We start from the raw sequence: 27,500 nt of genomic DNA on the forward strand, positions 1-27,500 counted from the left end.
AAGAGAGACTGGGCCGGAGGAAGCCCTTGTAACAGCTTCGGTGCGAGGCAGCCCGTCCACGTATGGCTTTCACAGGCGTGATCTGTGAGGCAGCGCTCTCGAGGGTGCCTCGCAACCTAGCAGACGACGGGTCCGTGGCTGTGAGTTTGTGGCGAATGTCTGTAATCGGTGGCCGAACCCAGAGGCCTTGATTGGTGCAATGCCCGCGGAGCTTGCCGGCCATCGCTCGGTTGGCTGGGTTAGGGGGTGCGGATCCTGTCTCTCCCTCCCTTGATGTGGAGATTTGTGTAGCTTGATTCTGTGGCGGGAGCGCAAGTGGTCATGTAGACCATGCTTGCGTCGACAGTTGTAAGCTATGATATCCTTGTCTGTCATGGCTGGCTCACGTTGTGTTGGAGGTCACGTTGTCTTTGCTGCCGGATCGTGGTCTTGCGCTTTTCGAGCGTCGGTCAGTCCAGGAAGGCGGCAGCCCTCTCCCTGGTTGCATTTTGTTCGATTCTGTGGCGTGTTTCAGCCGTTGGTTTGCTCGGAAGTGGTATTTCGACGCTGCGTGGGGCCCGCCGGGGAGCGGGTTGGCTCTAAGGTCGTGGGTGAAGCTCGCGATCAGTGGTGGCGGTCACTCGTCCCGTAAGAGTGGCTAACGCCGGGCGAACTTTCATATATCCCGGGCGAACTTCCTTATATCCCTGGCGAACTTCCGTGTGTCCCGGGTGGACATCCGTGTGTCCCGGGTGGACATCCGAGTGTCCCGGGTGGACCTCCGTGTGTCCCGGGTGGACCTCCGTGTGTCCCTGGGAACTTCCGTGTGTCCGGGTGGACATCCGTGTGTCCCGGGTGGACATCCGTGTGTCCCGGGTGGACGTCCGATTGTCCCGAGTGGATATCTGTGCGTCCGGATTGACATCCGTGTGCTCCAGGCGGATATCCGCGTGCTCCGTGCGGACATCCGTGTGTCCCGGGTGGACCTCCGTGTGTCCCGGGCGGACATCCGTGTGTCCCGGGCGGACATCCGGGTGTCTGGTTCCAGCCCAATAACAGAACAGTCGATGTGATGGTTGCTGAAACGGTCGTACATGCCCAGCGCGTGGTGAAGCTCCAGGGGAGTCCTTTACCGGGTCTGCATGATCGAGTGTGCCAGTCCGGAATCCGACGTGGATAACTGTAAACTTACTTTGGAACTGTTGGACAATAAGGTGGATACTTAGTATACGTCAGCAAAAGACCGCAAAGATTGTTAAGCAAAGATCGTGAGCAAAAATTATTATACTGTTGCGTCTCATATGACATCATTTCATAGAAATCCTATGCCGGATTGGTTTACTGCCTCGAAATCCCCCATTTTTTATTTTCAAACCTGTTAAAAGCATACATTCTCCCCAAGATACCCGCTACAAATCACAGATGGTGACACCCTTGAAGCACTCGCCCCATTCCAGGAACTCATGAGTAAGTGACACCCTCATGAGGTGACAGCAGCTCCTACGATGTGAAGCGAGCTGAAGCAGGCATCGCGCAATCGAGCCAGGGGATTTGACAATGCGGCGTAAACTGCAGAACTTTTATCCCCTGGACTGGACTACAAAACCCTTCGAGCCTTCAGTCCACGATCCTCGGAACCGCCGTTTTTTTGCGGTTGATGGTGGAGGTCGGGTGGACAGAGAGCGCCGGAGATTTACTGTTTTCGTCCTACCAGTGATCATCAGCTCCCGTGCTGGTGATTCACGTGCTGCCATGGCGAAACCAAACATGGCAGTGACTAGCGGGATTTCCAGAGCCATTCTGTTGTCAGACGCTGGCCAAAGGGACGTGGCCATGGGTGGTCAACGCCTCACCATGCATTTCTGTAGATCATAGGTGAGACCGAATGGTTATTGTACGCTGGTTTTGACTGGGTTAGTCAAAATATTACCTGGCGTGTGAGCACTACTACAGGAATGGTCAACGTAGGAGTAAGGATCGGAATATGCCTCATATTTGTTTAGGTCAGAATCATTTTTCGAAACGAAAGGAGGCATACAGTTAGGTACTTAATCTATTAATTGTCCAAAAAACCCTGCTAGCATAGTTCACTTTCTGATTGTTATATAGCGGGTCCCTTGCCCAGCTTAGCGTTGTGGAATTCTCGAGCTGACCTTTCGCGACCGCAGTGCTTCTTCAGCATTTCGTTATGCCCTAAGCCCACATGCTTGCATGACCTCATGTTCGGGTTTGCATATTGTCATGTCCTCATCTCGTGTCCGCATGGCCTCATACCATAAACTGCTCATGCCCTCGTTCTCAGATCCGCATGTCTTTATGTTCCATGAATTCCATGCTCAATCCCTGTCTTCAACGTTCGCATGTCCTCACTTCCTAACGTCACCACGTCCTAGTCGTTTCTCACCTCGTCATGTCCTCCCTCATCTTGAATGCTTGAGGAGGGGCTGCAATAGCTACAAGCTGATGGCGGATTATTTTGAAAGAATGATCTCACCTTTGGGACATTTTTCAAAAAGAGATTTGGAGATGCTTCAGAACTATTTACGTCGAACAATAGCATTGGAGAGCGCCAGTGCCAGCAGCATCAGTATGTTACCGTGAAACAAATTGCAATCATTTTTAGTCTAAGGTACGTCCACGCTTTAAGCCAGCGCAACACTTCTTAATTTCTTGATAGGCACAGAGTGCATCTCGAGTGTGCGACAACTGCGGTGTCGCGAGCGCCGTCGTCATGGCATCCGCCGTCGAACTTATCCACCTTTGGAGCATATTTGAAGAGTAAATCTGTCTGGTAAAACCTAAGAACCAATTTCGTCTAACATAAGCAATGGGTGGAGCCACCTGTACCATCAATATAGAACAAGGACATTCAAATTTAATTATTGTGGAGTCTAAATTACGCTGTTGGCGTTCGTCACAGCACTACACTTCTTTCTTTTTTGGTAGCCCCATGAATGTAGCCTTTGTCTGCGACAACTATAATTATCGCGAATGTCGTGGTCATGACGACGGCGGATATGTAGAGGATCAGTTGATACGGTCGAAGGTGCCTCTTTTGAACTGGTTTTAATCCTCACCACGCGGGCCTGCGGGCTGAAAAGTGGAAACTCTGTCGGTATGAAGGACGTCAATACAACTGAATGTTTGTAATTGGCACAATGGGTGGCGAAGGTCATTTACCAAAAGGCGCATAGGTTGAAATTTGAAAAGGTGTCTCACGTTAGACTATAGATACTTTGCTTCGCAAGACCCAGTGCTCTTCGCAAGACCCAGTGCTCTTCGCAAGACCCAGTGCTCTTCGCAAGACCCAGTGACCCCATCAAGACCCAGTGCTCCGAAAAGACCCACGGTGCGTATGCCATGGAGAGAAATCAAAGCCATAGTATACAGTTAATTGAATTAATGTGATAATAAACTCAGGTCTTGAATATCTTGTTTACTTAAAATAGTATGCTTCAAGTCTTTTATTAGCAATTATAACACAACAATTTGGGCGAATATATACCTTAGAGCAGCACTTTAACATACTTTTCAAACCGAGCTTCTCTGTAATGTATGCAAACATTGCAGAAAAACACATGTCAGAATGCAAGGTCAAGTGACAAGCACCACCTTCATAACAGTAAGCGGGAGTCCAATGACATTTCTCTCGTCGGAGCATGTACTTCAAATCGAAATTCTGGGCGATTCAGAATAATTTGGAGAAAATTCGTGCCACCGAACAAAGCGGACTCGTCTTATCTAAGGATAAGCGAAAAGTACAAGACAGGCTGGCATACTCCTCTTCAACTGACATCTGTGTGTCATCTGTTGTCTGTCACTTGTAACAAATATTATAATGGCGGATGTAACATGTTTCGCTGCCGTTCTAACCAACTTTCTGTGTGTTAGGTCATAGGTGTCATGTCTTGCGGACATCCCTGCATTTTGCCATCAAGACTCATCCTCAAAACAGCATACGACACACCGGACACCCCATCGCACCATGACCCTGTGAACGTCATCCCCATGTGAAGCCCAGCTCGCGTGAGGGCCGTCCTGCCGGCACGATACCCCCTCCAGCTGACCAAGGCACAGCTAGCTCCGAAGATGCAGGATCTTCAGGCGCTGACCGTGGCATTGGCTGACAGTCTTAATACCAGCCGGATGGGTTCTACGCTCCCCAGGCATTTACGCGCAGATCGCCCGCACGGGCGCGCCCAGCGTCGTGGAAAGCGGGGTGCCCGCAGCAAGGCCGGCGCGCGGGGCCGCGCCAGGCGGCAATAGCTCTAGCGTCCTGCTAAGCGCAGTGGTGGCGTTAAAAATAGGGGCTCCATGGCAACAGCTTGTTCGTCGCCACCACAGGGCGTTCCACACAGCCCGGACGTGGTCCTGCAGCTGCAGCCGAGCGAGAGTGGCGCCCTCACTTCCGGTGCGGCCGCCGCAGCGTTTACCAGCCGGTTTCGGAGCGTCGCTGTCCAGGTTAGTTGTTGGCCGGGCAGCTTCCCAAGGGCCGGGATGGAGGTGTGGGTGTTGCTGCTGTTGATATGTGTGTCGGCGGCGGGCGCAATAAAGGCGCCTGAAAGGTAAGCCGATGTTGTAGAGACTGCTACAGGTGAAGTTGCACGTGGCCGCAGCCAAATGCCGGAATATTCCGCCATCTACTACGCGGCGGCTGCAGGGGTGGTACGGCCGTAAGTTAGCATCGTATTCGTATTCGAATTGGGCGTCGAGCTTAAAGTTCCAAAAGCTTTTTCCCGAGTTGAAACCCAGTGAGAATTCACGAATTTGCAATCTTCTTTTCTCTAAGTCACTCAGTTGGATCTCTACAGCCCAATGCGAAATAGGTCACCATAGCATTCTCCCGTTCATGTAAGAAATCCAACAAAAGGATTATCATTTGGTCTCCGCTATGTTCTCTTTCTTGATACCTATAGAAGCCCACTCTAAGTACAAAGGTCAAGGTCACCTAAGTGGGATAGCCAGACATTTCTTCACTCGTACAGAAATTGCAAGAAAAATGTGTCATATTGATTCTCGTGACGTCCTCTTCCAGCCACAAGTGCAAAAATCACCTCTCAGTGAAAAAGGTCAAGGCCACACAAAACACAGCAGGTTGACAATTTTGTATTAAACAAGACAATAGAATGGGTATCATATTGATGCACGTGTTGATCATTTTTTACACCACAAGAAGGCAAAACTAAGGTCAAAAGGTAAATTTCACCGCAAAAAGCGGCAATTTGACATTTATACGTTCATCAAAGAAATACGCCAAAGCTGTTATCATAGTGATGCCCGTGATGTTCACTTTCGTCACGCTTAGAAAATATCGATTTCAAGGTTACTTGTCAAAATCACCCAAAAGGAAGACTCTGGCATTTGTTTGGCAACCAAAGAAATGCTACCAAAGTCGTGTGATATTGATTTTTGCCATGCATCTTTTCGTCACACTTGGAAAATCTAGATCAAGCTCAATCGTCGAGGTCACACACAATGCGGTATTCTCGTTTTTATTTGTTTGCTTAAGAAATATAACAAAATGTATATCTTAGTGGTGCTCTAATTATCCAACTTTGTCACACTTGGACACACTAAGTGTCAGCGCCAACAAATATCAAGGAAAACAACGCGGTTCCCTGGTATTCATATGTTTTCCAAACAAATAGAACACAAGTTGTGCCTTATTAATACTCGAGATGACTTCTTTCGTCACACTTGTAAACACTAACTCTCAAAGTCAAAGGTCAAGGTCGCAAAATGCGGTACCCTATTTGTTATATCATATTGATATATTATTCGGCTATCAAATGAAAACAACAAATGCAGTATCATATTGGTGTTCGTTATGTCAGCCTTCTTCGCGCCTACAAACACGAAGTATCAAGGTCTGTGAAAGCGCCTGAAAGATAAGCCGCTCGTGTAAAAACTGCTACCGCTGAATGTGCATCTGGCTGCAGCCAAATGTCAGAGTGATTCGCCCGCTTACTGCACGGAGACCGCAAAGGTAGCGAGCTAAGCGCGCTGGCCATGCTGTTAACCGAATAATGTTCGTCTCACGAAGGCAGGCAGTTGAATTCCGAAGGAAGGAGAGCTTCTGCTATATGGATGTCTCTCGAAATATGTATGGTTTACGAGTGCTGGGAAAATAAGCGAGCGGAGGAGTGGGCAACCGATGCGTTGCTGATCCCTTCGCAACATTGCACAGCTGATCATAAGCAAACGTGTTCTCGCAGGTCACACAAAACTAGCTATCACCACACACCACACATCACATCGTTTTTGGGGGAGTCTTGCTCCGCTCTTACAGGTCACGCATCAAAAGCATCTGAAAGAAGAAACGGCGCTATCGAACGATGCTTGTTAAGGACTTTCCAACTGCCAGGATACCTGACACAGTGCAATGTTTCCCCGTCCGCTTCTGAATCCTCTAACGGCTGTGACATCAATCACATCACACGATAGCACCGTTTGTTAACGGACAGGTGTGACAGCTGGTGTATAACAGACTGATGTGACGGCTGGTGTATTAATGGACTGGTGTGACGGCTGGTGTGATAGCGCGCGCGCGCACAACACACACACCACACACACACACACACCACACCACACACACACACACACACAACACACACACACAACCACACACACATACACCACACACCACACACACACACACACACACACACACAACACACACACCACACACACCACACCACACACACACACACACACACACACACACCATGTACACAGAACCATGCATACCCAACTGCTCCCTTCGCTCCGCACTCAGTTTCGATTGAACGCCATGGACTAGGACACACAGCCATAAGGAACAAATGTGAGGCTATTTCCCCAATCTGGCGGCTCGGGCGTCCCTGAATTAAATCAAGAACTCGGTGGTCAGTCGTGCTACTGATCTAAGATCTCTTCCCACGCGCTGTTTGCTCCGCCTGCCACGCGGTAGGTGCAGCCCGATGAAAAGGGGATACTCCGCGTTCACCACCGATGAGTTCCGCCAGTCCGCACGAAGGGAAGGGATCAAATTGTGCTCAAATAAATGCTTACGTTACTTAAATCTACAAGGTCAATATCACTGCTAGGAAACCAAGAGACCGCGCTCAAGCAGGCGACGCTATATAGCCTCAGCAGCTGAGTGCGTCGTAAAGCCCCAATGACGACGAAAGTAATATTCCAGACGTTTACCTCGCAGAAACCCACAATGATACTTGCGGGGAGTACACAACAATAAGATCAAGACCACACCCAACAAACACGGCACACATGACTGCCCACCGCGTAAAACCCGTCTCTGTTCTCTCCCCTATTCTGGAGAGACCCGTCTGTTCTCTCCCCTATTCTGGAGCAGACCCGGTACGCAGTGACCCGACTCAGGGGACGAGTGTTCACAGGCTCACGCACGCGCAGGACCACCAGCCCTCCACACAGCTGTTGGCCGGCTGTCTCGGTCGGATCCGGTACACTCGTTCCGCGTCACGGCGATGTGAAAGCATGCGTAGACAAATATATGCATGCTCTCATATGGTGGTCTCCAAACTAACTTATGCTGAAGTCAAACACAGAATTTTCTCAGACAGATAAGGCGGTAGTAATGATTATTATTCTCGGAGAAAAACCAGGAGAATGGAGATGAAGTATTTCTCCTGTTTTTCTCCGATGAATAAGGCCATTATTACCGTCTTATCTACGTTAATAATGTTTCTCGCAAATGGAATAGGCAACCTAAGAAATATTTCAGTCTTAGTTGAAAAACGAACAAAACAATTATCTCAAAAAGATGGACAGGGTATGCCACATCTTTCTTTCCTTTCAACCTCAAAACGTTTGCCTGCTTTTCGTGAGGTCCTATCGCCTTTACCGCACCCTACATTACTTCGTGCAACGTCCGCGTACACGGTCGCTGTTGGCATGCACTCGCCGGGATGAGCTGCGGGCTCCAAGGTCGCTAGCGGTTTGCCGGTGGTTACATGTGGTCACCAAAGTATGAATTGTGCCCTTCTCCTGCCAGGTGGAGGCCTTCAAGGGCTGCATTTGTCCGTGCTGCCAGATTCACCGGCTGCCCGCTGAATCTGGCCGCACCCGTAGCCAAGCACTCCTAATTAGTCTTAACCACTCGTTCCACACTGTTACCCTCAAGTTGCCTGCCCGTTCCAAATGTTGATCTCAGCTCAGTCAGTAATAAGTGGCATCTTATATGTGGTGACCATCTTATCATCTTAATAAGTGGCATCAAAATGTTAACACCTATAGTGTTGCAAGGCAGAACTAAAAGCTTACACGTACGCCGTCGAGCAAGCGCAGTCAGTAGCTTGTGGCTTTCCTCGAAATAGGCCTTGGCTGTAATGTCGCAACATATTTTCCCGACAGATGCTGTTCCACACGGGCTCCACACTAATTCAATACGAGTGCACATTGAGCATCCCCAAGCCATAACACTAACCCAACCGCGCCCAGCTCATGGCTCCACCCAGGTTCCGGCTCTACCCATCACATACACAACTCACGGCTCTACCCAACATGAGACTCAACCCAATCCATACCAACCCGTGGATCTATCTAAGCGTATCAAGCCCCTGACTTTACTCAAACTGTGAACGCATCCAGCCCGTGACTGTGCCCAAACTGTAACTGTACCCAACCCGTGACTGTACCCGAGCTGTGACCGTACCAAAGAGCGGCAGAAAGCCGTCCCAACACGTCACTCTAGCTCCATGGTCTCATCGACTATCTCGTGTTGATTGCGTCACTCCAGATTACTTGTTTAACAGCGCTTAAATTTGATCCATGTCAATAAACCACAATGGCTTCAATCTTATTTACTTTTTTGATAGAACTTATAATGATTCTAATAAAAAATAAAAATGAAGCGATGCAAAGTAAATGCGTCAGAAGAGAAGTTTACATTTTCATGGTTTCTGGAAAGGCAGCATCCGCCCCCCCCCCCCCCTCCAAATTCCGGTGCTAGTCCATGAAGTGGGCTGTTGGAGCATCTCGATTCAAGACTGCGACAGGGAGCGTTAGGGGCAGCGTTCTGAGCCTCTTCCCCAGCGCGTAAGAACAGCACAAAGACTTGGAACGGTCCATGCCGTCAGTTAAATGCGCTTGATGCACTACTGCAAGGTTGATGTTAAGCTTCCGCGGGAAATCTGTGCGTGGTACACAATACCCTGATCCCAGGGTATCGTGCCCCCGTCCCTTTTTCTCTCGATGATCTTATCCCTGTCTTTCGCCCCTGCATCTGCCCCTGCTCCTGTCTCTGGCCCCGCCCCTGCCCCAGTCCATGCCATGTACCTGTGCCTACCCCTAGTCCTGTTTTGGTCCTGCATCTGCCTCTCTTCCCTTCCTAGAGTCATGTCTCTTCCTACAGATCGCACAGTATTCAGTTTTGGAGTACAGCAGATCGCACCGCATTCAATTTTGTATTACAGCAGATCACGAGAGAGACGACCAGGTCTCTGTCGGCGGAACCAGTGAACAGGATGCCACCTTCCGAGCCGCCGATGATCCTGCAGAGATCAGTGAGCCTTCCGGTAGCCCAGACCAAGCTGATGACGACGAGCTGCTGCTGGGCCGGTCTGACCTGACACGGTCGCAGTGCAAGCTGATGGAGGCTGATTTTCAGCAGGTGCCAGGGAGCTCGGCGGGAACATACACATTCCGAGACTCCCGCCAACGGTGGTGGCAGAGTGGACCACCGACCCTCAGACACCAGAAGTCCGGGACTCCCGCCAACGGTGGTGGCAGAGTGGACCACCGACACTCAGACACCAGAAGTCCGGGACTCCCGCCAACGGTGGTCGTAGAGTGGACCACTAACACTCAAACACCAGAGGTCCGGCGTTTGTGGTGCCGCCATAAACGCAACACAGAAATCAGATACCTTCAAACTATTCTTCAGCGAAAGCACGATCCGCAAGATGGCAGCGAAAACCAACACAAATCTAGAGAAGCTGACACAGTGCCAGCAGCTGACGAGAAAGGAAGCCTACCTGTACGCGCCAACCAGTCACACCAAGATGTGCGCCGTCATCGGTCTATGTCTGATCAGGGGCTTTTACAGCAGGCTGGCTGTCCAACAGCTGTTTAATCTTGCCAGCGGACCGTTCATCTTCAAGGCCACCAGGGCAAGCCGGTGGCTTGAAATGCTGCTGAAAACCCTCACATTTGACGACCGCAGCACGTGTGGAGAGCATCGCCTCGGTGACGAGCTCTGCGCTATGCGTGATATTTTTCAAGATGATATCAACCTACGGAAACACTATACGCCGTCTGAAACCCTGACGTTGGACGAGAGCCTCATCAGATTTCGTAGTCACTAAGCCTTACAGATGTATGTGCCGAGCGGCCCTGGTCAGTTCGGCCTGCTTTTACGGTTGCAGACGCCAACGTCCGCTACGTGTGGAAAATGTTTTCGCCAGCAGGCAAGTCGGCGCATCTGAGGCTGGCACGCTAGGATGGTGTGCTGGAGGATGTACCGGCCATGGTCCGGTTTTTGACGCAAGAGTTGTCTAGCACCGGGCAAAACTTGACTATGGACCGGTACTTCACCTCCACGCCGCTTTCCGAGAATCTGCTGACAGGCTGACAGTCATCTGGACCATCAACCGCGCCCGCCGCGGGGCGTGCCGAAGGTGATGACCGACGTCGGGGGCCTGATATCTGAGTCAATGCTGTTCACGTTCGTTCACACGTTCGATCACACGTTCGTCACACGTTCAGGAACGGTGTGACGATGACATCACACTGCTCCGGCGAAGCAAGTTGGTGCTGCTGCTGTTTTCTCAGCACCAGGCGCCCAAGGTGGGCAGGAACACAAAGAACCTTGAGATCGTGTTTGTGTACAACGCAACGAAAAAAGGCATGGACGTGATGGACGCAGGGATCAAACGTTACATGGGAAGGCCGCTTCCGCGACTCTGGCTGACTGAAGTCTTCTCTTGATACTGGGCGTCGCCGGGATCAGCGCATTGACAGTACTGCTGCTGAACAGGGGACACGAAATGGCGTGTAGCCCACTCATTGGGGCTTAGGAGCGAAGTACTGGCCGCCATGTCCGTTATCAAGAGAACGAGAAGCCAGACCAGCGGAGAGGTGGGTAGTGGCGGTGGCGGCATCGGTGGTGACGAGGGTTGTACCGGTGGCGGTGGCAGTTGCGCTAGTGACGTCAGCACTGGCAGTTTGCTTTCACTGCGGTTTGTGCATAATCGCTTGTAGCAGAGCTGTGGAATGCCATTTTAGGACAGTACAAAACGGGCCAGGACTTATTTGGCCCTCCATTTTTGATAAAGTCAACGTGATCTTACCTTGATCGTCCAACCTCATCACTGCATCTACACTCACTATTCACTTCAAAATTGCAAGTCCGATGGTTTCCTATGGCATGATTGAATGGCTTGCCGGACACCTAACTGGATAGTCTGGCGTTCCATTTAGTAATCACGCCATGAACGTGCATTCAAACGCTTATTCACAACCGAACCATCAATTTGACTTCGACATTAGAGAGCTAATGAACAAGTAACAACTCTTGCTCACGTGCCTGGTACACAAAATTGCAGCTAAGCTCTCCCACTTTCGCGCTTAAACGGTTCAGGTAAGACGGTAATAGGTAGACCACTACAAACGTTTTCACCGAGGCTTCGGCTCTAATTGCACGGCACGTGGCGTTGAGTCCAGGCCTGGTATGGCGCGCGTGACATTGGATGCCCTCGCATGTAGCACCTGCGATCAAGGCGCCATTGTTTTACACCATGGGATGCGTTTCTAAATGAAATACCACGTGGGAGCGGTCAGACATTCCTGGGAACGTTTTTAGAATTTGGCCTTGACATGTGTCCTTGATACACACATAATCCTAAATATATTGTGTAGTCTAAACCTCTCGTCATGACGCTATGGATCGCGATCTGAATTTTTGATTTGGCCCGGCCGTGCTTGAGAGCAGGTGTCAACTTTGCCCCCTCCGACCAATGGCGTGCCGCTAAAGAGCCCGGTTCAGGCACGAAAAGTCACTGGTTCTATTTGTCTTGCCCGGGAGCACGATATGGTCAATAAGGAGGTGAATTTTGTGTGGCGTCACATCGTACGCATCCTGACGATTTCAAAATGGGCGGCGCAAACTAGGCTGCACAAGTTATCATGTGCCTAGCTCAGAAACGAGAGGATTTCAGGTCATCAAAAGGGCCTAGCTGTGATCTGCATGTCGTCGTGAAAACTGTCGGAAACCCTAGACAAATGTGTAACAGTGCCTTTACTTTTTTGAATAAATGACGAAATGGGAAAATGGCGACATGCCAAAATGATGAAAACCTTAATGGTGACATGGCAAAAGTTGATGTGGTGGCGCGAAGGCTCTTTGGCAACATTGAATGGTAAAATTGTATACAGGGGTGCGGTGTTTTTTCAGTTGTCGAGGCTTTAGCGCCCCCGCCCCCCGTTCACAAACAGGCTTCAACCCCCACAACTTTGGGAGAAAATTGGGCCAAATCCTGGGAGAATCCTATTTGTTGGCAAGTTTTGGTGGCAGTTTTCATAATTTTTCGGGCACCCACACGACACATTTGCCGAATATACGCCCAGATCCCATTTGATTGCGTCCAGGTTGCGTCCAGCAGGGCTCTCTTTGCCAAAACACGGCTCCCGTTTCTTTCCCTCTACGGTAGGGAGTCCACTAGCTGCTGCGTAAGGCTGACATCAACCATCAGTAAGCTCCTGCCAAAGTGTAGAGATTACTTTTTTCTTGCCATGCTCTCACTTACATCCTAGCTTGTCACCATTTGACTGACTAAAAAAGCGACTTTGTTAAAATGCTACAAGATATAAGCAATGTTTGTGTTTGTGTGGTTCGTGAGGCAGCGAAAACTCTACGCCATGGTAAAGCAGGTCGTGGCAGAACACCCAGCAAAAAGTAGACGTGGGTTTGCTAATGCGACGTTGGGATCAGCGTGAAAATTAGAACCTGCCCTCTGTTTATGGATTTCGAACGTACAGACGATTGGAGCCTATAAAAAATGAATGATGTTGGTTTCCGACCCGAGCTATATCTGTGTAGCAGTGGTGTTGTTGGCGAAGAGAGATGACGTAATGCTGCTGCTGATGATGATGCTGTTAAAGTTGTCCGTAATAAATCGCAGTAACCACAACAGTTTTAATGTTAAGAAAGAGTATATTTTTGGAAAAATGACCACGCTAAGCAGTTTATGCCGCGGGTCCTGGCCGTCCCATCCGATTACCAGATTGGGAAATTCCATTAACCATGACTGTGGTTGGGTTTAAGTAGGCTTATTTGATGCCATTCTGCGCTGCAAGATGCTGTCGATTTTATTTAAGTACATAGGAGTGTCCCTTTTGAAATCGGTGTCGGGACTCAGACAAAAAGGCTGGCCTAACCTATCTCAAAACTTACTTTCTCTGCGGATTTCTGCCCCTTGAATCTACGTGCACCATGTCAGAATAAAATAAAAACTTTTGGAACACTTCATAAAGTTACACCTGCTTACATGCGAAACAAATTATTCCGCATTTTAAGTTAATGTGAGCTGTCTTTTTGTTAAAAGCTTAGAAAGAGGCATAATTCGCGGAAAATTCTCTTTAGGACATCACAGTAAGGGATCACTGATGTCTACCACTGTCGCTGGTCGCGTGGTATAACCACCACGACCGCGATTTTGCGGCACATACGCTTTCCATTTTCGGGGAAACGATTACATGATTTGTGTAAGTGACACCCCGCACTCTTAAAACCTGCCGCATATTGCAGTCAGTTGTTCTTTATCATAATCACGGCGCCTTCCTTTCAAAAAACATCTAAAATGTTTGCAGGCATGTTGACAGCATATACATGACATTTGAAAGAGTTGGCATGACAAAATATTAGGTACCTACAGCCTGTAGAATCATGTAGGCTACAGGATTCTCTTTCGTTCAAATTTAGCATGATACTTAAAGTCACGTCCGGGCCACGCCACGTCACGAAACAGCCAGCCATCCAGCCAGCATATTGACGTGTCCGCGTTTTCCATGTCACCATTCGCCAGCACAACGCTTAGATATTATCCTTTTGTACTTAACCGTTCTGCCGTTCGTCAATATGACGTATCAATGTTTTGCCAGGTCGCTATTTTGCAGCTTGTCATTAAGCCGTTTGTCACTTTGGCATGTCGCTTTTTTAATGTGCAGCCATTTGGTTTTTCGCCATTTTGTCATGTCGAGTTTATACATTGCGCTTTTTTAAATGCGCATTGTAGCCGTTTCGACTTCTTGCTACGTGAACTTTTTACGTACCACTATTTGGCGGACGACAGAAAAGGCATTCGCCAAATGGGATTCTCGTTTTTTTGTACTAAAACCTCTGTGTACAACAAGCCACGCGGAAAGCGATCGTTTTTGTGAAATGAAACGTCGGCAGAGATGTAGGCTATGTTTCCAGCGTGTAGGTATTCACAGACAAATCTGACTTGAGGCTAAAAGGGAGCGGTGTAAGGGATGCAAGCTGAGGACAGCATGCAGCATTGGCAGGTGTTTGGCATTTAAGGTTGGCAAATGAACCATACTGTAAAGAAAATAAGGGTGGGCCGTGAGGTACAATCATTTAAGCGATCAGGGTCATACATTGTCTCGTCCCTCTCGTCACATTTCCGTCCAGCACCTTAGCAATGCAAGCAAACTGATGCCATCGATACATCGATTAAATCGACTATATGATATGCCATTCTATGCCGTTCGGTACACAATGGTTTGTTATGTGCCCGTAAGCAAATGAACACGGCATCTGCCATTCACTGCCCGTATTCGTACTTGTATTTGTACGCGTCACGAGACAACTACATGCAGTATTTCTATTCCAAGCCTAGCGTCAGACAATACATGAAATGGCGGGTCATGTGGATAATGCTCACGAACAACACAAATCATACATGTGGTCATACATGAGTAGTCATGGCAGAGTAGTCAGTCACCAAGTCAGTGCCTACCTGTCCTCGTGTTATGTTTTTTTCTGACCTCGACCTTAAAGTGCGCAGGGTCCATTTCACGGATAGTTGCCGGAGAATCATATAATGCACGCTCGACCGAGCAATCAAACCTACGCCTTTTACCATTGGGGGTGTCGGAGGAGATGCGAGCCGAGCAGGATGTCTGGTGGTACCATCGTGAATTCCACGCCCGGTTGCAATGTCACGAGCGAGTGACTTTGGCTCGGACGACGTCAATAATTTTTCTGACAGGAGTTACACCTTGCCACACTCGTCATGATGCCTGAGTTGACTTTGTCCGAAAATTTCTTTAGTTGTAAGTTAGTCGGCCTAGCTGTGATGCCGGACTTTTCGGACATCCGGCTGCGATGCCCGACCTGTCGGACATCCGGCTGTAATGCTCGACCTCTCGGATATTCAGTGCGTCTAATCGGTGACGTCACCTCCTTCTACAGCGGCTTCCTCTTCACGGCGCCCAAGTTGCTACAGGCGGGCACCAACGAGCGCGTCTGCGTCACGCTTTTCAACCTGCCCGGGCCGGGGCGGAACGTAACCTTCACTTTCTCGCTCTATAACGGGAATCCCTATGTGCTGGTACACCAGATACCGGACAATGTTGATGGTGAGTCCTATGTGCTGGTGCACCAGATACCGGACAATGTTGATGGTGAGTCCTATGTGCTGGTGCACCAGATACCGGACAATGTTGATGGTGAGTTTTAAAGTGCTGTCTACAGTGGGTAGTTAGGCAGGAGCCCAAAAACGTACAGCAGATATTTTGGAATTTGGATTTGGGTACTTGAGTAGGTAGGAGGATCTTGAGAGGCAAATAGAGCTAATCCATTTGTGACGTTCGTGAAGCAATCCTGCGTCGTTAATATGTGGTCGTGTTGATTGGCTGCTATTCTGTTCGCCAGCAACAGTTCAGTATCACATATTTTTAGAAACATAGTATACTGGACTGTTCTGCTGTGATTGGCTATTAATTTTTTGCCATTACCACACTAATCGCCTGTTATCAGCTCACACGGACGATCTGATTGGCTCGGTTGCCGATCGGCCCCTCTGATTGGCTGTCGCACTGACTTTGTCGTCTTCCTCAGCTGATGGCAATCACTGTTTCTATCTGCCCCTGCCCCGCACTGCGGTCTCACGGCACAACGACCTGGATTTCAACATTGCCAACGCTGCGGGGCTGCGCTTCTCAGACTCAGCCGAGGTTGGCATGCGAGATGTTGCAAGGACGTGTATGTACTCTTTGCGCTATGAGCGTCGGGGTTTTTATGTCGCGTATCCACGTCCAAGGGATGGCAAATCATAGCCAGGATTTCATTACGTTTTCTTTTCAGAATACTTGCCATCAGCTTTCGCTTCGCTCCATCACGCAATACCACTCGGGCAACAGACAGCAGTGGACAGAACAGGATCCGTTTTTCGCTTTTTTATTTTATAATACTCAACACGAGCGCAAGTAATCGGGCCTTAAAGGAGTGTTGCACATCTGTATGAGGCAGGACTGAATTAACCATGTTGAAGATCATTCGGTGCACTTCACAGCCCTGCCTTTCTTTAGGCACAAACTCCTCTAGTTTCTGAGCTATACGCCCGCGAAGATGTGCACACTTTTTCGTGAAGGTTATTTCAAGGTCACTCGGGCATTCATGACGCCGTGATAACGTCATTCAAATGCCGCTCTTTCATGGCCCAGGCGGCGCTCAGGGCTCAGAAATATGTATTAAGCGAGTCGTTCATATCCAGCGTTCATGAGCACGACGTCCAGGTATCGCGGCCGTCAACGGGCTCTCAGTCACTGCTGTGCAAGGTACAATGACTCAGTCAAACAATGACGTAGATAAATTACGAACGTTGTCAAGTGCATGTGCGAGGAACATTATTTACATAAATAAGACAGTAGTAATAGCTTTATCCTCGAAGAAAACCAGGAGAATGAACATATAGATGCGTTGTTGTTTGTCAACATGCCTTCATGAAAGCAATAGCAGATAACGTATTGACATATTGATGACCATATGTACAAAGACGCATCGACATATTGATGAGCGTGCTTACTATAGAGACGAATTGTGTTGTCTGGAGCAGTCTTTTCCACTTAAGCATACCAATAGTTATAAGTAAGCTTATATAACCATATCTGATAAATGTTCTAGAATTGCCGACTTTGGGTGTAAAGCAGCACCCTATAAGCAGGATTTTTCACTCCTTTTACCATATTTTAGGTCAATTTTCCACCTCTACCTATTGTTGTCTAACCGCATATACCAAACCCATGCCTCCCTTTACAAGGTTTTCAGATCTCATCCAAAACCGAGCTCAATTGAAAACATTTAGTAATAAACAATGTTCCACACAATCTGGACACCTATGGCTATATCCTACATCACCTACATCTGAATCATGTCCATGTATACACAGAGCAAGGACACCAGGTACCTCCAAGCCCAAGACCCTCAACGACTCCAGCCCCCTGCATACATCAAGTTTGGTTTGTTTACAAAATGCTTTACAATATACAGCTGTGTGCCAAATGCAAGGTTTTCACGAATCACCCGTTTTTTGGTCCCACCACGCAAGCACCACACCACCAAAGTGAACCCTGGTAAAAACACCAGCAAAGCCTGGTAGAGAATTTTATTCCACGCATTTCTTTCGCCCGATGAAACTCGACCATTAAATCGCACCATCCCGGAAACGCAGGAGTAAAAAATTCAAGAAATACCTTATAAAATAAACTCATTACCTGAGTATTATCATCGCAGCACATCAAACATGGTGTCATCATGTTACTTATAAGTTTTGTTATATGTTTTGAGCGGAAAAGACTGCCCTAGAAAGCACAATGCTCTGATGAGTAAATATGCCGCTCAATGCACCATGGTTTGATAACTTTCTAACGCTTTGATTTTTTATTTTGATTTGATTTTAACGTTTTTAAGGATTTGATAACGTCATCGTATCTTACATAACATTAAGAGCCAACTGACGGCTGCTTTATCTGGAAATCGCGCTCGCGAACACCAGATATGAACGCCTCGACAAATGTATTTGATTGGCTTTGATCGCCGCATGGCTTATGGAATGGAAATGAATGGTAGAACTTGAATGATGTTATTGTGACGTCTGGTGTGCCGAGGGACTGAAATTCTCTCCCCAATATGCCTTTACCCAGTGTTGCGGGTGTGCAGCCCAGAAACTAGACAAGCTTAGGTCATAAGAAGGGCAGGCTTGTGTACGGCACCGAAAGGTATTCAGACTGCTATTTCATTTTTCAGTGTCAGTACCCGCATGAACGTGGAACACCCCCTTTACGGGCCTAGTGGCCAGCGCGTTGGACCACGAAGCGGGGGGGGGGGAGACGTGCTCGGTGTCGTCATGGCCCCTGAGCGCCAATATGGCCGATGCAGCCGTTGACAATTCATAAAAGGGCGTGATGGCGTGCGTCGCGTTCGCTTTAAAAAATAATGAAAGTGTAGCTTCTTCAGTCTACCATATTGTGGCCACCTGGCGGCTGGGCAAAGTCAATATACCTTGCCGTACTTTGTGTCTTTTATCGTTCCAATCAAGCATGAAAATGACATTCTCCAACCGGGATCACAGCATCACAGCATCATATGTTGCACATCATATGATGTTGACGCATAATGCACAGCATGATATGCCAGCCTAGTTGTACTACCTCGGAATCTGCCTGGCACAAAACCCATTTGCTCTGGCCCGACAAGTGATGACAACACCCGCCTCAGACCGGTGCAAATGTTGTTGATATTTTATTGCATGTGGTTTTAAGCAGCTTTATCGGCCCGTCGCTTTGATATTATCTCTGGGTTTGCCAATATTTAACGGGATAAGTCTCCGGAATGGCAAATACCGTATTTCATCTGTGACAAGTGACTGTCGTCTCTAGGAAGAGATACATTGAATTTACACCACACTTTCTTTTTGCTACGTTGCTTTACTACTAAGTCTATGCACACCACAAAATGATCCGTGCGATACTTCGGCAAGACTTTGGTGCTCTGTACGCTTCCGAGGATGTTTGATGTCACTGTAATGTAATCTAACAGGGCCTGTTTTACTTTGGGAGTATACCTTTCGCTGACCCCACCCAATCATGAGCTCTGTGCCTTACGGTATGGTCGTCGACTTTTTATAAGAATGGATTCACTTATTTCCTATCAGGATGGTATTTTCCTCTGTGTATGACTTTGAGCTATAAAAGGATAATATGGTCCCTACCTCCCTGGATTTCAGCCTAAAGGTGTTTTGCCGAAAATGGTCTCTGAAGGGGGTATTCCTTGTGTCGATTTTAGCGTCTCGCAGGCGTTCATTATGTCTCAAATGGATAGGGCGTATGGATTCCTCCCATCATGGTCGATTATGCAAGTTTGATAAATGCCTTGATGTGTGGTGCATGCTGGCTTAAAATCTTTTGCACGTATGAATGATGTCTTGCACGTGATACACGATGCTTGTTTAATGGAAATCATTTACATGTTTGAATGAAGTATAATGCGTGATGCCTCTTAACTTGAATTCGCGTGCACGTACACGTATTGTTCGCGCATTTTAATCCTTAGTCAGACATGTACTGTACCCTATCAATCGCTAGCAATGGCTCCTTGTTTAATACCCTGAATGTCGGTGGCCCCATACATCTGTGGCCCGTTGTTAAAGAAATTGGGAAACCGACTAGGATCGGCAGTCAATTTTGAATTAACTATTGATATTTGTTTGGATAGATGAATGTTGCCGGAATATTAACGCATCTATATATCTACTCTCTTGGCTTTTCTTCGAGGAAAAATGTCATTATTGCTTTCATATCCATTTGCATAACGCTCCTCCCAAATGCACTTAACAACCTACCTAATATCACGTGTTCCGTAAGTGGGAGCCCACCCATACTTTGAGACACTGCGTCGTCTCGGGTGCCATGCTGCTATTCGGGTGTCATTGCTGCCATTGCTGCTATTCTATACTGTCACATTCGCTCCAGCGCAAACCATGGACGTTTCAACGTTGGGCGTCGCTTTTGGAGGATAATATCACACCTCGGCAATCAGAGCAGATAAACTAAGCGTGCATCCATCTATATGAACTGCGGAGTGTGCCGTCCGCAGGTGCAAACACTGTGCCGTGCGAGTTCAACACGCTCGGACTTAGCCCCATGACGGTGACAAACGAGAGTCCTTGTTGACGAGTCTGGCGAAGCCCATCAGAGGAGGGTTTAACTGCTTTGGGATCCTCGGCCCCACGCAGATCGGACATTTTACCGGTAACTTACATTCTGCATGAGACCTCCTCACTTGTTGTGAAGGCTGACACCGGATTGAGCTAACATGACTAAACATATAACCTTGACACCTAGCTATGATTTGTCACAACTGGGCACTGGCTCGGTGAGTGTCTTGGGGCGTCAACCCCACCTGGTAAAAACAAAGTGAGGACAGAACGCTTCACTAAACTGACGTGCCTGCCATGAACGAAAGAGATGCAGCACCTTAACGGGCCCCGGCTCCACCTGCTGCACGGGCCAGCTAGTTTCGCCGGGCCGGTTCCAAAGGGCGTTCATCGTATTGCAGGCTACCTACTTTGCGTATATGTGCTTTTACTGTCCTGTTTTCCGGCCTCGCAGGTGAACATCTACAGCTCCACGCTGGTGACGCTGATTCAGACGGACAAGCCTCGATACCGCCCAGGGGATAAAGTCCTGATTCGTATCATATCCCTTCGACAAGACCTCACTCCCGTCGTCGAGAACGTGAGCCGTCAGACCTTGCTTTAGCCTTTGACCTTCGCTCTTTGGCCTTAGACCTTTGCTTTGTCAAACGTCATGCATGGGCGTTGCCGAACGCTGTGACTGCCGCACGCCAGGAGTATTTCCTCACCGCGGGATATCGGCTATGTCCACTGATTGGTACTGGATGACTGTAATTATCGTCACGGAACACACAGGCGGGTGGTGGTGCAGGCCCCTGACGTCCCTACCGAGCGTATTCAGTGGTAATAGGTGCCTGTGATGCGAAGCGTTCTGATGTGTTATTTCAGGTTGCCATTAACAGCAACGCATTGGCAGCACTGCGAAGCTCAGCTCAAACTGTGGGTCGGACGTTTTCGGTTACCTGTTGACGACTGCCTTCTCAGTTTCCTGAGGTGTGGGTGGGCACGCCAGACCGCATCCGCATCGCCCAGTGGAAGGACATCAAGACCAGTGGAGGCCTGATTCAGCTGGAGGTGCAGCTGACCGAGGAGCCGCCCCTGGTGAGGTCACACAAAAGCCGACGGGTCGCCCTGGTGCAGTTACACCCCGCCTCTCTCCTCCCTGCCCCGTAGTGAGGTGATCCTCGGACGAAGGGGTCTCCCCTGGTGAGGTCACATGAAGGTCAAGTGTCCTCCGTAGTGCAGACCCACCTCCTCCCCCCCCCCCCCCCCGGTGGCATCACGTTCGGATCGAAGAGATGTCCCTGATGAAGCTATTCAGCCGCCTGCCGCCATCCTACTAAAATGCATTGGCACATGACTCGACTCGACAGCACAAAGGTCCCCAAGACGGCAAAAGCTGCCTAAATGCACCCGAACACTGCTGGAGGCATTTCAGCAGCATTTACCATTGACTTTCAGGGCAGGTGGACTATCAACGTGGAGACCTCTAGACGATTTGAAACCAAAGCTTTTATTGTGGAAGAGTATGTGCTGCCGACTTTCGAGGTCAAGGTCAAGAGCCCAGAATACCTGCTTCCCGGAGAGAAGACTGTCACCGTCGACGTCTGTGCCAAGTAAGCACTGACTGAAGCACCAAGTAAGCACTGACTGATGCACCAAGTAAGCACCGACCAAGTAAGCACCGACACCGACTGTGCAATAGCTGATGACGCAAGCGCCAAAAGCAATACTCGATGTGTGGCGGGCAGAATTGCGCCATAAGTTTGAGGTGTGGCAGACGGTGCATCAACTGGTCATTTTCACAGAGTTCCTGTCCAAGACATTTTGCCGCGCCTGGAAACATTCATTTTTATGGTTCACCACACCATGATGTGGTGGGAGCTTTGCCTTTCAAGTGTCTTCCAAGTGCTTCTATTGCCGCCTAATAGCTTCACACTTAGTGCGTTTGATGCCGCATAATATGCTACAGTACGAATAGCACAAGATATTGAAGGCGTTGTTTTTCTTCACCACTGTGAGTGACACCTATGTAAACATGAAGGTGCTCTTGGCTAGTCATCGGCTGTTCACCACGTTTTCCAATTATTTCGCTTGCAAAAAATCGGACAGTGTGTTTCGAACAAGAGAGCGTGATGAACCAGAGACTCTGCCAAGCAAAGCTGTTCACCACGACGCTTATTTTACAAGCCCAGTTGTGCAATACCAGTCTAATACACATTGTTTTTCGAGAGATTTCACACGCGCCCGGGTGGCTGACTTGAGTGCGATGCGCTCGGGTGTGGCGAGATAAGGATTTAGTTCGACCCGGCTCAGTTCTCACAAGGTAAGAAAGTTAGAGGCCCAAAACTCAGTGTAGGTAGCGTTTGATATCAACTCACTTGTGCCCAATTTTAGTCCTCAAAGTCCTCCCAAGCAGAAGGAGGATAGCATTGTTTGACATGTTCTTTCCAAGCAACACCCATGGAGCCAATGTCAAATTTGTTTGGAACTTGAGAGCACAGCGCCCTGGCCTCTGCAGCCTCCGCACGGCTGGATCGATACAAAATCAGAGAGGACAAGACATGAAACGCAAAAGGTGCATGCAAGATTGGCAAGGCCTGGATAGGGGACGGCGGATTTGTCCCGCGCCCAATAGCCTTGCTAATGCAATGTTGAAAGGATGCATTTTCTGAAAATGCTGCCTGGGCGGGGGTCGTCTGAATGCCGGGTCATGGCAACCACAGCTGAAGGAGTTGATAGGCCACCTTTGGAAACGTGTTTCCCCCAGACAACGCTCAAGACATAGATCAGTATCACAGACATCGCCACGTTTTCGCAGGCAGGCAGTAGCAACAATGGAGGCACCGCATGAGGTATACACAGTAGTATGTCACTTTTGCTCATATGTTGGGTCAAACGTGATTTAACTGAAACCACCTTAATGACAGGCGATGTAAGAGATAATCTGCGATAGTCGATGGTGACGATTTGCCGTCACAAATTTCTCGGATACAAAGAAAGCCTTCGTGTGATTTGTCGGCCTTGAGAAATTGACTTTGAGCTTTTACTTTGCTTTTGGTGGGGACAGCTTACACGGCTCGCGTGTTCTGTTAGTAAATATTCTGAGCGGGGATCGCTGACGCGTTTTAATTATCATGCTGTTTAAGAAAACAGGACGATGGGACAAACTGACTACCGCCCTTCATTGCTCATGTCGATTTATGCGTACGTGCCCACTGCTGTCCAATGTGCTGTTTCAGAAGGAGTCGGGCCTCCGTGTGATGGGGACGGGGGGACGCAAATGGCAGCTTGTTTGTTTGGGGTGCACCGTAACACAACCTCTGACATCTGACCTGTTCTGCTTCGGCTCCGATGCATGGCAGTGCTCTTGAGATGTCGCGTGTTCGGCAGATGTTTCGCCGGTCAGCATGAGGGACTGCGACTGCATTGTTGTCACCCCTGGCCCGTACCTCACCAGCACAGCAGGGGCATTGTAGTTGAAAGGATGTGTTTGTCCGGGTAATTTAACATGGCATACAATGCCATATCACGGCCGCCCAACGCCATTGTGTTTATCCAAAGGTTTTTTGCCGTGATAAATGCAGGTAAAGCATGACACAAGTTGCAACATGAGCTGCAACAGGCTGGTAGTAACAGGAGTTTGGCGTGAGACAACTGTAGGATGGGTGTAGTGTAGTGTGTAGTAGTGGACGAACACTCTGGCATTGATGAACACATAAAATTTGCAACAAAAAAATGTGAGAGATATGAGCATGCCTCTACCTCCCACCTACTTCATTAGAGCATCAGGTCGGAATCTTCTGCACGCCATGCGTCTGGCCCTTAGGGCAGGTACCGGTCAGGGTGTCATAGGGGCTCTCATGACAGGCAGACTTCAGAGCGTCATAGAGGCCCTTATGTCAGGTGGACGTCAGAATGTTATAGGGGTCTTTATGACAGGTAGGCGTCTGAACGCTATAGGGGCCCTTATGGCAGGCAGACGTCAGAGCGTCATATTGAAATGCGCGTCAGCGTGTCAAAGTGAGCTCAATTGAACTGATTATGGCTGCCGAAACTGCCACACAACAAGCAAGCACGTACCATAGTTCACAGTCATGCATCAATCCTGTGATCTCAAAGTGCCGAAATGTTCAGTACCTTACACGAGCACCTAACCATTATGTTCGGTGGAAAGCTATGCCTGAAGCATGTAAAAATGTTTCGATGTAAGCTTTTCTTGCATGACAATGCTCATCATGAAGACACCACCGGTTATATAAAGATGTGTTCTGTAATTTGCAGCTGAACCAAGTGTGCCCCAAGACAGTTGCTGACCTCTCCTTACGTGTCGACTTAAACCCGTTTTTACCACCACTGTACGGATCCGTGCATGGGTGTAAGTACTGAAAATTGGAAGATCTCGCCCACCTAATATACAACGCACGGTTCTGGGAGTCTAGAGCGTTTTCGAAGGAACCGGTTTGGCTTTCAGACGGGCTCGCAAAAGGCCTTTTGCAGCGGCGTGTTCCAATGCTGTGACTAAGACCGGTTATGCCGACTACCACGGTATAGGTGGTCTTCGTTGGTGACCGGTTATGCCGACCGCCACCGTATAGGTGGTCTTCGTTAATGACCGGTTATGCCGACTGCCACGGTATAGGTGGTCTCCGTTATTGCGGTCCGTGAATTTTTTCTTCGACTGGCTGCACAACACAAGATCACTGGCTTAAACCAGCATGAGCTGACGTACACTGACCTTGTCCACCTCAGGTACACCTTCGGCAAACCCTTGATTGGGGCCAACGTGACGGTGAACGTGACGGGATCGAGAGGCCGTGACAGCAGTGTCAGCAACAGCCTCACGGTGAGTCGGTGGCGGAGCGGGCCGCAGCATTGTGACAAGTGTCGGTGACATCTCGACACGGCGGCACGGTCACGGGGTCATGTTCGTGACGCCTTCGCCCCTGCTATTAAAGGGAATATTTCGCATCTAAAGATTTTGAAGCAAGCATAAGATACGATGAAATAAGCTCACTTACGAAATATGCTATTGGCTTTTTCTTTAACTGGAAAGCTTCTCTGGACAACACAATTTATCTGTTAAGTAAATAATCCCCTCAGTGTGTCATTGTTTTGATTGCGTCATCGTACCTTGCACAACATTGATTCAGAACCCACTGCCGCTGTGATATCGGGAAATCGTGTTCACGGACGCCAGATATGAACGATTCAACAATAATATGTGCTCTGGCCTTGATCACCGCATGTGTATTGGAATGGCTATTTGTTGAATGGCATGGCGTCATGGATGCCTGGGTGGACTTGAAATAGTCTTCCCGGAATACTACGCTCATCTTCACGGGCGCGTAGCTCAGAAACCATAGCGGTTTAGAGCTTAGGAGGGCGGGGCTGTGAACTGCACCGAACGATCTTCATGCTGGCTTTTATAGTTCAAATGCCATACAAATGTGGAACGCTCCCTTGAACGCATTACCATATAGACAGAAGGGCGGCTACGTCAGGTCTTGTCTAACATCAAAATCAGGATGGTAAGCACGATGAATGATGATGGAAAAGCTTTCTGGATGTCGCCCAAAAACGCATATCAAAGACAATCGAACCCATGTGTCTAAAGATATCGTACAATATTTTGCTTTACCGAGAGAAGAAAGGCATGACGAAACGTACGCCAAGATCTAACGTAACACGGCGAGGGAGCGTGGAAAACATTTTGCAGCTTCCTACCATGGACAAAAGTTTGTTTTTGTTCTTGTCAACAAACCAATGCTGATCAGGGCGGATTATTGCTATCACCGTCTGATGAGAACCCAAACCCTCCTTTTTCACGCGGCCGACACTTGACCACTGTACCCGTCAGTATTGTGCATATCCGGGTCTATGCCCTGTGTGAGTTGCTACAGACGCGGTGTTTTACCTTGGTTGTATCGTTGCAGACCAGATATGTTGCCTTGTTTGTGCTGTTACAGACGAGGTGTGTTGACGCGTTTGTGTTGTTACATACGAGACGTATTGACGCGTTTGTGTTGTTACATACGAGGTATGTAACCGTGTATATTTTGCTACATACGAGACATAGCACCGTGTTTTTGTTGTTTTGGACGCGACGCGTTACCAACGCGTTAACGCGTTAACGTTAAAGTTAACGCGTTAACGCGTTAACGTTAACCAAATAACGCGTTACCGACGCGTTACTGTTGTTGCAGACGGACGAGGCAGGTTGCAGCTCATCAGATCTGGTTGTGAATAAACTGAAGTTCGGTCCTCTCGATAGAGTAAGTAAGAAATAATTCGGATGCAAGTAAATGCCACACACATGTGCCACCCTGGGCCTGTGTTTGTGATGAGCCCAGGGCAGCAATAAAAACACGCACACGTGCGTGCAGGCAGGAGCACAGCCAGAGCCTTGGCAAACGGGGCACAGGGTTCACAAAGGGCCCCATGATAGTTAAAGGGGCTTCCAAAAAATGGTTGGATACGCCCCACTTGCTATCAAGGACATTTTTTGTTGGATGTGGTACACACACATTATATATATATATATATATATATATATATATATATATATATATATATAGTAGCTACGCAAGACCAATTCTGTCTTAAATTTATAGTCAATAAACTGACAAATTCATACGTTCACTGAGGGGAGAAATACATCGCTGGCGCTCTTCATGTTGCCATGGTCCATTGAACTCTTTTTAAACCGATGTGACTCAGAAGCTTTGCCAAAATTTATATCTAGGGTGTGCGCAGATAGCAAGGATTCTGCGAATGTAGTTTGGGGATCAAAATGGGTCAACAGTTTGCATCGACATGGCCAAACCACATTTATCTGGATGTGTTCAACCTTCAGTCAGAGTTACTTAGGGTACATGTCATGTAACGTAGTTTTGACCATGCGCAGTCGCATATCTTAGCAATAAAAACCTCCACGCCAGGCGCTGCGGTCTCCCTGGGCCGCGCAGTGTCGGCCTAGCTGCTAACACTGGGCCGTGGCCAACAGGTGGACGAAAATGGTGACGCAACTAAAAGAAATACGTTTAAACGCTTTTAGACGTCAAATCGCAGATTTAGACGTCCAAAAGCGTCCAAAAGCGTCACATTCAAAAGTCCGAAGCGTCATTGCTCTTTCGGGCGTCTGTGTCACCTGCGCGGTTTTTAGACTGATGGCGATGACGTATTGGTCTTCACAGCACCGCAAGTGGTTCCGGAGCTGGCGGTGGGATTGGAGGAGGAAGGCTAACATCTCTATGTGCAGTGCTGCTGTAACTGTTAATCTGTCCAAAGGGCATCCTCAAAGTTTTGAAAAAAGACTCGTCCAGTGCAATCTTTGAGCTGTGCGAATTGATTTTGAAAGACATATAG

The 27,500-nt window shown here is 48.5% G+C and overlaps 1 protein-coding gene across 5 annotated transcripts in view; it reads left to right on the plus strand.

Moving 5' to 3' along the window:
• Positions 1 to 4,464: 4,464 nt before the first annotated feature.
• LOC119104895 (ovostatin) overlaps positions 4,465 to 27,500 on the plus strand; it is a 30,784-nt gene continuing 7,748 nt past the window's right edge. For 2 of the 5 annotated variants that reach the window (XM_037228632.1, XM_037228631.1), the window contains exons 1-7: positions 15,266 to 15,621; positions 16,058 to 16,173; positions 20,608 to 20,733; positions 21,117 to 21,233; positions 21,594 to 21,748; positions 24,885 to 24,978; positions 26,339 to 26,407. In XM_037228632.1, the coding sequence (XP_037084527.1) occupies positions 15,294 to 15,621; positions 16,058 to 16,173; positions 20,608 to 20,733; positions 21,117 to 21,233; positions 21,594 to 21,748; positions 24,885 to 24,978; positions 26,339 to 26,407 (1,005 nt within the window). In that variant the 5' untranslated portion in view covers positions 15,266 to 15,293. Of the gene's footprint in view, positions 4,545 to 15,265; positions 15,622 to 16,057; positions 16,174 to 20,607; positions 20,734 to 21,116; positions 21,234 to 21,593; positions 21,749 to 24,884; positions 24,979 to 26,338; positions 26,408 to 27,500 lie in introns of those variants that run through there. The other 3 variants (XM_037228634.1, XM_037228635.1, XM_037228633.1) reach the window with 3 other exon arrangements.

Source organism: Pollicipes pollicipes, unplaced genomic scaffold (assembly GCF_011947565.3).
Source record: "Pollicipes pollicipes isolate AB1234 unplaced genomic scaffold, Ppol_2.1 Scaffold_6052;HRSCAF=7182_pilon_pilon_pilon, whole genome shotgun sequence".
Lineage (NCBI taxonomy): Eukaryota > Metazoa > Arthropoda > Thecostraca > Pollicipedomorpha > Pollicipedidae > Pollicipes > Pollicipes pollicipes.